Source organism: Centruroides sculpturatus, unplaced genomic scaffold (assembly GCF_000671375.1).
Source record: "Centruroides sculpturatus isolate CEXI.00-Female unplaced genomic scaffold, Cexi_2.0 scaffold230, whole genome shotgun sequence".
In the NCBI taxonomy this organism is placed as follows: Eukaryota; Metazoa; Arthropoda; class Arachnida; order Scorpiones; family Buthidae; genus Centruroides; species Centruroides sculpturatus.
Genome location: NW_019384716.1, coordinates 566,626 through 579,255, shown reverse-complemented (window position 1 = coordinate 579,255; position 12,630 = coordinate 566,626). Strand labels below are relative to the sequence as shown.

The following is a 12,630-nucleotide window of genomic DNA, read 5'->3' as shown; positions in this document are numbered from 1 at the left end:
GGACTGGGGTTGTTCAGATAACTGATCTTGTATGAAAAAATATATTAACCTATCCCCTGTTGAAATTTTTCTCCATTGTGTGTCGCTTCGCGTTGGATTTTTGTCGATGTTAAGCCTAATGAAAATTTTTAATAATAATAATTGTGGCTATTGTATCAGTAATTATTTCTTTATTTTGCACAAACAAAATAAATATATTGAAAAATATAAAAACAAAAAAAATTATATTTCGGAAGTTAATCCAATATTAAAAACATCCCGACTCAGCATGACACGTGTCCTGACACACAGTCCTCAGAAAAACATCACACAAAACAAGCAAAACTCTTTCTTTTTCATGGGTTTATCTGGAGATGTCAGCCACTTGGGCTATATTCTCCGACGAGCTGAAGCAAAGCACACCACTCATGATGCAAGGTCCTATAGCTCACAATATACAAGAATATAGCTCACGATGGGAAAAAAAGCCTTGTTCAAATACTGGCGCATCCTTAAGTACCCTCTTGATGTGTATGAATCAGAATGTTTTTGATACTAAATTAACTTCCGAATTATAATTTTTTTGTTTTTATAATTTTCAATATGTTTATTTTGTTTGTGCAAAATAAAGAAATAATTTTTAACAATACAATATGGTTGCACCAGTGCTGTCAGCTAAAACACACACCAACAAAAATAATATTGCAGTAGACCAAGACATAGCCAAATATTGCAGCGCCACAGCACTAGCAGAAATTTGAATTTGCCGACTGGATCGCTTTCGGTTAACCGGTTGATTTGTATTCGGATAATCTATGCTCTACTGTAATCAACTTTCTTTGAATACTCAGCACTAGTTATCTAACTAATCTATGTAAGGCAAATTGACATCACTTTGTTATATTATTCTATATAATTTGTTTTTTAGAACTAGATTCTTAAAATTTAATTCTGCCTCAGGTTAATTTTAATTCCAACAATATCTAATATTAACAAAGACCTTGTATCTGTTTATCCCTCATGTGACCTTAGTTTCGCTGACAAGGTTATAAATCATTCTCAGAATATAATGTCTTGCTCTGTAATGATCATTATATCAGGAAGTGATATTTCATAAAAAAAAATTTGTCACTACTTATGCAAAGCCACTCATATGTCATTGTTATTTTATTTATATTCTATTCAGATATTTTTCTAGCCTTTTTTAATACAATAATATTTAGCTAATTATTTTTTACATTACTTTTATTGTTTATAATATCTTATTTAGGCTTTATTTCTGAGTTTAACATGATTAAAGATTTTACATTTCAAAGATGGATTGATTTTTCTGTGGTAAAAAGAATTGTGACATTAAGTGAATCAGTTATGCTACATGTATTAGTTTAATTAATTTATTAAATATTATTTCATAAATAATAATATTTATTAAAAGCATATGACAAATATTACATTTATCTAATGTTTCAGTGAAAGTTAAAATTTATAGTTATTTTTTCACAAACGAATATATGAGAACTATTTTATATTTACTTTTTTATTAAGCATGATTATAATTTGAGATCTTTTTTTAAATTATAACAAAATCAGATATGTGATGAAAAATTATATTATCATATTTTAATTTTTTAATATCATATGATTGATTTTTTTCTATTAGTTTTTATTGAAATTTTAGAAAATTATTTAAATTCTATTTTTTTAAAATAAAATGCTCATTTTTTAGATAAGATCAGTTCCAAAATTACTGCGTTTAATCTGGGACAATTTTCCTTTACATTATGATAAAAAGCATGGCTGGGGCTATTTGGTTCCAAATTGGTGTGGTCCAGAAGAAATTTATTCTGAAAATCAGGATAATATATTTCCTATAAAGTAAGATATATATTTATTAAATTGTAATTAATAGTGATAATACTAAACTAGAGAATAAAGAGAAAAGAAGTATAAAGAAACGAAAGTAAATATAAAAGTATTACAATAGAGTCCTGGAAATTCAACTCCTGGTAACTCAGAATTATGTAAAACTTGTTGTGTCTGTCACAAAAAAATACATATAATCTAATTTTTATCTCTATAACTGAACACTAGGGTCAACTAAGTTATCATTCTTCACTGGCAACACTTGATAATAGCATCAATTCCATATGTTAACAAAGAATATTACCCTTTTTCTAAGGTACCACTGCAAAACACTGTGACATAAATATCACTAATCTGAAAGTAGTTATTGAATAGACAATATTTTTAATAGACAATTTATAAATTAAAATTTAACTACAAATTGAAATAATCAGTATTGACACATTCACTAGCAGAAAGTGAAATTCCAACACCAAGTAAAAATTAATTTAGAGGAATGAAATTCAGGCAAAGCATTTGTCTAGGTAACACATTTATTGTATATATGCGTAGATAAGATGATAGTTGAATCATTAAAAAATGACTCCAAAATCTGAGGTCGTCTTATAGGACATATACAAAAAAAATTAGATTGAAATTTAAATAAATTAAAATCATTATAAAAAATGGAAAAACCGTAATTATTTACTAGTAGAGAGTAGGGTATGACCACAAAANTGATTCAATATATATGATTGGAATAGTGTTTAATGCATTTAAGAGAAGACAGATGTTACGTGTTTTTCCACATGTAGCCTGGAAGATTTCTAGTTCATTTTCGAAATTGTAGTACTTTTGCTCTCTAGTATTCCTAATTTGTCTACCTCTAGTATTCCTGTTTTAATAGAAACATCAAGCTTATAGCCCAATAATTCAGCAGTTCTTTTGTCTTTAATAATCAGGTTTATGAAGAAAAACTTCATACTTGCAAATTTCATACTCGCTTGTATCCTTGCCCAATTTGCACAACCTGGTGTTACGCAGTTATTGAAGCTACTATGCATGGTTAAAAATTAAGACAGCATAAGCACAATTATTCCAGATATTACATGTTCTGACAAGTAAAGAATTTTCAGAGTCCTGTCACAAATAGGTTACATATTGATTATTGACAATCTGTGACATGCCATAATGAGGAAACATTAAAAAACTAATAAGTAGGTTTAAAATTAATAAATACAAATGTATTCTGACAGTGTATGAGTTAATTATACTTTCTATTTGCAAAATTTCCTTGACCTAAACACAAAATAAGAAAAAAGTGAACTTTTAAAAAACTTACTGAACTTACTGCACATTAATATCCAAATGCTTTCAGCCTATTCTTATAGGCCATCTTCAGGAAATTATCGTTCCACAAACGAACAAAGCTTTCGAACACTCGTAAATTTAAAGTTTTCAAAAATTTTTTAAAAATTATTACATTAAACGGTTAAATTTTAAATAAACAACAAATTACTAATACATTATGTAACCAAACAAATGTAAAAATAAAATACTATATTGAAAATACATTAAACTAGTTAAAGCATAACTGCCATATCTTTTTATGGGTTTTTAACTCCCATTTCTTTTTCTATTACGTATTTCCAGGCCATTGGGAGAGCATTTGTGTCTTTTGTATTTAAGCAATTATTGTTCACTTTACCCTTATATATTTCTATCTTCTCCATACCTAATGCAATCATTGGAGAATGGACTGTCTTAACTATTCTCGCTTCATCCCTTTTCACATTTGCTCCTTCTGTTTGTGCCATGACTGCCAAAACTGTGTTATTATGCCCTTTATTCACATCATATTTGTGCTCTCTTAAACATATTGCCAAGTTTCTTCTAATGACCCCAATATAATTAACAAATGCAAATAAGACTAAGCAAATGGTAATTATGGAAAGAAGATATAATGAAGCCATTAAGGATTATATTAGAAAGACTAAATGTGATATTGTAGATGAAAGAATTATAATGGTAACAGACAACAAGGTTAAAAAACTTGAGAGAACACCACTCACAATATACCTGCCATTCTTAAAAACGTCACATAATTCTAGCCCCTGAATGCCCAGAATTTTTGCATTTGCAAAAACGCATAAGGAGAACAAAGAGATTTAGCAGGTAGTTGAAAAATGTAATGCACCAACGTTTATACTGGAGAAGTGATTAAAAAAGTACAACTATGAGGAAATGGAGATTAATATGTACCTGGTACATGATCCAAATAAACTGGTAAAGGAATTACAAGATTTGGCTTTAATGAACGATGAAGTAAGGACAGCATGGACCCATTTATGAATTTTGAAAGCATGTACCCATCCGTGAATCTAACTTCTTGCTTCAATGCCCTTATTGAATTTATGATTCGGCATAATCCAGGGTTATCAGTATATATGGAGGACTTTAATAAGCTAGCAGATTTGATGTGCTTCCATTCATTTTTGGGATTCAATGAAGTAATGTACAAACAGAAGAAAGGTGTCCCGATGGGAAGTCCCATGTCAGGGCTCTTATGTGAGTTGGTAGTGCATCAACTGGAAAGGGATGTCCTAGGAATATTCGGAGAGGACATTATATTCTACAAGAGATATCTGGATGAGGTGTTTATAATTTGGAAGGACAGACAAAGGATTGAAGAATTTTTAATTGCAATAAATGACAATTGTCATGGGTTAAGGATAAAGCTGAAACAAAAAAGCCATACGCATCTACATTTTCTGGACATTAGTATAAGGTTTAAAATGTAACAAACAGTATACAAACAGCCGTGTACTTAAAACCCACGCTTGCACCACTGTATATACCAACAAGGTTGAATGATCCGTTTAGGTATGAGATATCAGCGTTCAAGGCATTTATTAAAAGAGCGTTCTTGTATTGCACTAATGTGCATGATTGACTTAGGGAGATAAGTAGAATTAAGAAAGTGGCAAAAGGTTTAGGATTCAGAACAACTGCAATCGAAGGATTGATCAAGAGTTACAGACAACGTGGAAGAAGACGAGATAATAGAAGAGATAGGATCAACAAGTTCACATACAATAGGAGTATGGAGGGAGTGATGGAAGAATTATGTAGATATAAAAACACGAAAACGGTGTATGAAAGAGTGCCAAACATATACAGACTGCTAAGGAATGATAAAGACGAAGTAAGAATGCAAGATAAAGCTGAGGTCTATAAAATTCCTTTTGAGAATCAGCAGTTGGGAGTGACAAAAGATTATATTGGGGTCATTAGAAGAAACTTGGCAATACATTTAAGAAAGCACAAATATGACATGAATAAAGGGCATAATAACATATGTGAAGCAGTCATGGCATGAACAGAAGGAACAAATGTGAAAAGGGATGAAGCGAGAATAGTTAAGACAGTCCATTCTCCAATGATTGCATTAGGTATGGAGAAGATAGAAATATATAAGGGTACAGTGAACAATAATTGCTTAAATGCAAAAGACACAAATGCTCTCCCAATGGCCTGGAAATACGTAATAGAAAAAGAAATGGGAGTAAAAAACCCGTAAAAAGATATGGCAGTTATGCTTTAACTAGTTTAATGTATTTTTAATATAGTATTTTATTTTTACATTTGGTTGGTTATATAATGTATTAGTAATTTGTGTTTATTTAATATTTAACCATTTAATGTAATAATTTTAAAAAATTTTTGAAAACTTTAAATTTTAGAGAGGTTGAGGCGCATGTTTTAAACGTGTACGTGTGACGTTTGGCGCCGCTTTCCCGTAAGCCTAANCGCACGTTTTAAACGTGTAAACGTGTACGTGTGACGTTCGGCGCCGCTTTCCCGTAAGCCTAAAAGTTTTACGATGGTGTTTGGAATGTCGAGTGTGATTCCACCGACTATCCAAACACCATTGTCAAACTTTTAGGCTTACGGGAAAGCGGCGCCAAACGTCACACGTACACGTTTAAAACGTGTGCCTCAACCTTTCTTTTATGTGTATTCGAAAGCTTTATGTTCGTTTGTGGAATGATAATTTCCTGAGAATGGGTTTATAAGAATAGGCTGAAAGCATTTGAATATTAAATTGCAGTAAGCTCAGCATGTGTTCTGGTGTTTAATTTAGTTGTAAGTAAACCACTGAGGAAGTGGGGATAGTTTTATATGGTATTTGATTGAATTTTTAAGGTCACAGGTTAAAGTATGTGCGAGAAGATTCATTTCAAATGTGAAATAGTGGTACATTAATAACTGCTGTAGTTGTCACGATTTTGAATGCAAGCATGCAAACGTGCATGCATTGTGTCGTACAGGTGCCATGTGTCATTTTGTGAGATGGAGAGCCATGCCTGTTGCACTTGGTCAGTGAAATCAGCAACAGTTAATGCTTGTTGTGGGTGACGTGGAATGTGTCGTCCAATAATGTCCCATACGTGCTCGATGGGAGAAAGATCTGGTGATCTTGCAGGCTAAGGCAACATGTCGACACTCTGTAGAGCACATTGGGTGACAGCAGCAGTATTGAGGATGAACATTATCCTGTTGGAAAATATCCCCTTGAATATTGCTCATACATCCCTGCCAAGTCTTTCTGCAATAGTGCTGAAAGAAAATCCACTTTCTTGTAGTCCTATTACATGACCTCATTCAAACTCAGTAAGCTGCCAATACTGCCTTCTTTGTCTCCTTAAAGGCATTCTTGACTCAAACCTTAACTCACAATGTTCATTCCAGACAATAAATAACACTCAACAAATTTACATCCTGTATTTACAGCAAATGTGATTTGCATGTTCATAGTGGTGCTATTCGTGTCACTCTTATTTGTCTGGCATGAAATTTGAATAGACATCATCTCTCAGATATGAAAAAATGCTACCAAGTTTCATTTATCTAGCCAAACTTTTTTAACCGTCGACCCTCAACCACTTTCCAAAGCCTCACATTGACCCCCCACCGTAAAGTTTTACTACAAATGTATGTGTATGAGCCAAAAAAAACGTTGTGGTCTCTGTATAAGCAAAGAAAAGAAAAAAAAAGGTTGTGACCCCTTAGCCGCATCGACCCCTCAATCGACCCCCTAGCCGCATCGACCCCCCAATGATGTTGCATCGACCACTTTGGCGACCCCTGATCTAGCACAACTCTTTTTTGGTGTTGGGATTTCATTTTCCACCAGTGTAGTTAATATATATATATGAATTTCCAAATATAATACCTTTATGAAAATTCTTCTATTTAGACTACCATCATTGCTATGCCACAAAATAATATGGACTGAGAAAACTTGTCATTTTCTCAGTCCAAATTTTTAACGTGGACTGAGAAAATGAAAGGTTTTTTCAGTCCACATTATGTTAAATTTATGGGACTCTACTGTAATACTAAATATTAATTATTTTCTGAATTACATTAAGTTACTAATTGAATGTTGTTTAAATTATTTAATATATGTAGATATGCTGCTGTCTATTAATAATTTTAATAGTAGTTTAGAATAATTTATTTCCATTCAGAAATAATTGTTTGTAAGACAAAATTTAAATATACAAAAATTTTAATAAATATTTGTTTTATGTCAATGGAACTATGATATGAAAACTTGCATTCAATTAAATATAATCACATAAAAAATTCTAAATTAATTTTATTTATTTATTTGTTTTTATTAAATTAATTAACAGTTTAATCCAATTATAACATCATCACATGTAATGGCAATCCTAATATAACATCAAATTTTTATCGGTCCCATGATTTTACTATACTAGATAATGTTAAAAACCCACTTGTAATGACATAAAACCCTGTTTTAACGTCATATTTAAAGCACTCCCAGATTTACAAAATTAAAAATGTGAATTTTATTTAACAAAGAAAATACAGTAAATGTACTACATGCTCAGTTTCTAGGATCAGAGTCCACTTCCTAGAACAACTGTGGGTGGTACTCTCACCACCTGACTTCAGTGGGGTGAGGTTCATCACATCTTTAAACAACATGACAATTGGATTAGTTTGCATAATTACTTGTTGTCATGGTGATATTGTAAGGAACCAAGTCCGAGCATTATTTTTAGTTATTTTTAGTTGCTTTTATTCTATTTTTGTTTGGGGCTTATGTTTTGTTAGGACAAAGGTTTCCTCACCACTCACCTTAGAAACTTAAAAATAACTTAACGCTAATCCGCGTAAAGTACCCGTTAGGTAACGGGTACTTTACGTGGATTTGCGTAAATGTGCCAGGCCTGGACTTTAAGCATGCATCAAATTAAATAATGAAAAAGTTATTCAAAAACAATCCAATATTTAATGAAAACTCTAGTAATAACTATATACAAAATTTAGTAAAAATCCAATAACAATTTATTCAACGTAAATCAATAAGAATCAACCTGACAAAACTCAAATCAATCTATTTTCTAACTTAACTATTCCCCTTTGGAATTCGACAAAAAATTCAGTGACTTAACTTATGTACAATAATTCTTATGAATCAAAGGTCCTAATCGTCACCTTAATATACTAGGAACCTTTTTCCTCAACTCTCAAGACTTTCTCTAATCTTTGNTGCATTCAATTAAATATAATCACATAAAAAATTCTAAATTAATTTTATTTATTTATTTGTTTTTATTAAATTAATTAACAGTTTAATCCAATTATAACATCATCACATGTAATGGCAATCCTAATATAACATCAAATTTTTATCGGTCCCATGATTTTACTATACTAGATAATGTTAAAAACCCACTTGTAATGACATAAAACCCTGTTTTAACGTCATATTTAAAGCACTCCCAGATTTACAAAATTAAAAATGTGAATTTTATTTAACAAAGAAAATACAGTAAATGTACTACATGCTCAGTTTCTAGGATCAGAGTCCACTTCCTAGAACAACTGTGGGTGGTACTCTCACCACCTGACTTCAGTGGGGTGAGGTTCATCACATCTTTAAACAACATGACAATTGGATTAGTTTGCATAATTACTTGTTGTCATGGTGATATTGTAAGGAACCAAGTCCGAGCATTATTTTTAGTTATTTTTAGTTGCTTTTATTCTATTTTTGTTTGGGGCTTATGTTTTGTTAGGACAAAGGTTTCCTCACCACTCACCTTAGAAACTTAAAAATAACTTAACGCTAATCCGCGTAAAGTACCCGTTAGGTAACGGGTACTTTACGTGGATTTGCGTAAATGTGCCAGGCCTGGACTTTAAGCATGCATCAAATTAAATAATGAAAAAGTTATTCAAAAACAATCCAATATTTAATGAAAACTCTAGTAATAACTATATACAAAATTTAGTAAAAATCCAATAACAATTTATTCAACGTAAATCAATAAGAATCAACCTGACAAAACTCAAATCAATCTATTTTCTAACTTAACTATTCCCCTTTGGAATTCGACAAAAAATTCAGTGACTTAACTTATGTACAATAATTCTTATGAATCAAAGGTCCTAATCGTCACCTTAATATACTAGGAACCTTTTTCCTCAACTCTCAAGACTTTCTCTAATCTTTGATCCACAAATCGAATAACTTCAAAATTGCCTTGGAACTACTTTATCCTATCAGACACCTCTCTCTCGTTTGTTGATACGAAGCTCACCAAGCTTGTTGCTAACAGAAGCTCACCTCTATCATCTTCACTTGAGGTTTGGTCTTTATACTGTGAGGTGACATCACAATTCTGAGTGAGATCACTCCCCTCATTTACTTACTTATTTGCTAACACTAAAAACTTTGTTTGTCTGGCAGCCTATTTTCCAACAATACTTGCTAACCTTTTACATTATTCTTTTTGACAATTTTGGGGATGTTTTTTATTCTTTAAGGTTTAGCAAGTTTCTAAGTTTGTGCTTGTGGGGTCTCCCCCCCCTTTTTCTTGGTGTGGACTTACTTTTTTCCACTTGGGAGCACAAGTGTGGGCGAGTTTTATCTACGGCACTTTTCTCTCGTCGGTGAGTTGGTTTCTCTTCTATTTTTAAGTTTCTAAGGTGAGTGGTGAGGAAACCTTTATCCTAACAAAACATAAGCCCCAAACAAAAATAGAATAAAAGCAAAAATTAAAATAATACTCGGACTTGGTTCCTTACAATATAGAGTAATGACATGATTGGCCAATTTGAACTGGTAATGGATGCTGCCAAAGAAAGATCGTAGAAGACCATGATTGGCTAAATTTGAATTGATGGTGCATGTGTCTCAAGGAAGAGATGATTGGCGAAACATCATGCCATGTGGCAGACCTGGAATAGAGCTATGACTAGCATAGCTGCTGACTGGTTGGCCGATGGCTGTCAATGACTATATAAGGTCGACATGGAAGTGGGAAATTTGAGTGGGATCCATCTTGCTTAATAAGTTCTAATTTGTTATTGGTGTACTGAATGGTTGTTGATTGTGAAGCTGTTATAAATTTTAACTTTCCTCTTGTGTTGTACAGTAGTTTAGCAACAAATCAGGTGAAATGGCTAGCTTAAAAAGGAAAGCATGAACGTTAGACTGCAAAGTAGAAATAATTAAAGCAGTTGAAAGTGGAAGAAAAAAGACAAATGTATGCAAAGACTTTGGTTTAGCAAATTCTACAGTGTGCATAATAATAAAAAACAGAGAGAAAATTTTGAAAAGTGTTCAAGATGGCAAGGTACAAGTGAAAAAAATTAAGTTATGTGAAAAAGCCAATATTGATGCTGCTCTAATTAAGTGGTTTAACCTATGCAGAAGTTCCAACTTACCACTAAATGGATCGATACTAATGAAAAAGCAGAAGAATTTGGACGACTACTAGGCGATACTAACTTTAAATGTTCTAATGGATGTCTAGACCATTTTAAACAAAGACATGGCATGCATTTCGGGAAAGTGTGTGGAGAAGCAAAAAGTGTAAATTTACTGGATGTTGAAAACTGGTTAAGAGATGTGTGGCCTAAATTAAGGGGAGAATATGCAGATGAAGACATTTATAATGTAGATGAAACTGGGATATTTTACAAACGTTTACCAGATAAAACATTTAAATTTAAAAACAAAAAATGTGTTGATGGAAAACTTGCGAAAGATAGGATAACAGCTTTTGTTTTCACTAATATGACTGGTTCAATCAATCAGTCAATCAATCAATCAATTTATTTATGGAGGCATAAATAAATGCATATGTTGGCTCCGCTATGAGCACTACCAAGGAATTAAATACAGGAAATGTAAACAAACAACAGTATGTGCATTGTAGATTCCATGTAGAACTTTAAGTTAATGGATAAAGTCCATAGAATTATAATATGACTGGCACAGACGAAAGAAAACTTCTTGTAATAGGAAAATCAAAGAATCCAAGATGTTTTAAAAACATAAAAACATTACCAATAAATTACAAAGCCAAGAAAAAGTCATGAATGATGTCTGAGATTTTTGAAGAAATTCGAAAATTGGATAAAGAACTTATTGGTAAACGAAAAAAAGTTTTACTACTTGCCCAGTACATCCAATTTTAGAAAATTTAAAGAGCATTAAACTTTCTCTGTATTATACTAGCGTACTTCAGCCAATGGATCAAGGAATTATAAGAAGCCTTAAATCTCATTTCAGAAAAATTCTTTTACAAAAAATTATTACAAATATGGAAGATAACAATAAAATGGCAATTTCTTTATTAGATGCTGTTGATTTTTTGGAAAAATCTTGGTTTAAGGTTAGTTCGCTTACAATAGCATACTGTTTTTGCCATGCAAAATTGTGTAATAGTCAAACAGCTATTACATTTATGAATGATGACAATAATGAGGATGACGACATTCCTCTATCAGAATTAATTAAAACACTTCAAAGTTCAGAAAATGGCAAATTTTGTCATCTGCTGCTACTGAATATGATAGTGTAGATGAAGATTTAATAACATCCGAATTTCATGCAGATGCAGATATTGTTGAGCAAATTAAATCTTCAGACGAGAAAAATGTGGATAATGATGATGAAGATGAAACATCAGACAGAGAAAATGCAGTGCTGTCAACCAGGGAAGCTTGTAATGCAATAAGATTATTGAAAATGTTTCACAGGTCTCAGAAAACTTCATTGGAAATAATGAACAAAGTCATTTAGAAAATGACATTGATAAACAATTTTTAGGTGAAAAATGCCTACAATCTAAAATAACTGACTTTTTTAAGTGAATATTGTTGTGTCTATACAAACATCTACAACTCGACATATAACATAGCTACAACCAACTGACTGCCGAAAATCTATCGGGCTAGTTTTATGCTAATTATTAAATAAATTACGTAATCAATTTGGTACTAGAGGTAAGCGTTAGGCGCCATCTCTTATTAGCATAAAACTAGCCCAATAGATTTTCGGCAGTCAGTTGGTTGTAGCTATTGTTGTGTCTTTTTAATTGGCATACATTAATTTACCCTTGTTGTCTTTTGATTTGATATTATTCTCAAAGCCAGAAGTGCTGCCATTATCGAAACTTGAGACAAATAAAAATTTCTTATAAAAGGTAATTTTTCAAATTTTTAATTACATCGTTGTAAACTTTTATTATTTTGTAAATAATCTTCATTTTATAGTAGTTATTGCTGTCATAATTTTCATTTAGTTATTACATTTGATAAAATGAAATAATAATCTTAACTTAATAATTTTAATATAGTTTTGTTTGTTTTTAAATTGATGTTAAAAAATTTGAAAATTATTAATTATTGGTAAAAAAGGGTTTATCAGAATTTATGATTTATTGTTCATTACATTTTAATTCTCTTATTTCAATG

At 31.5% G+C, this 12,630-nt stretch overlaps 1 protein-coding gene and 1 pseudogene across 2 annotated transcripts in view; both read left to right on the top strand.

Moving 5' to 3' along the window:
* Positions 1 to 12,630, top strand: part of LOC111627934 (DNA polymerase subunit gamma-1-like) — a 117,193-nt gene that overhangs the window by 37,360 nt on the left and 67,203 nt on the right. For both annotated transcript variants that reach the window (XR_002757085.1, XM_023371625.1), the window contains exon 11: positions 1,706 to 1,854. Coding sequence is in view for 1 of the 2 variants with exons in the window: in XM_023371625.1 (XP_023227393.1) it covers positions 1,706 to 1,854 (149 nt within the window). In the remaining variant the exon portion in view is untranslated. The remainder of the gene's footprint in view (positions 1 to 1,705; positions 1,855 to 12,630) is intronic.
* Positions 10,326 to 12,431, top strand: LOC111627935 (annotated as a pseudogene).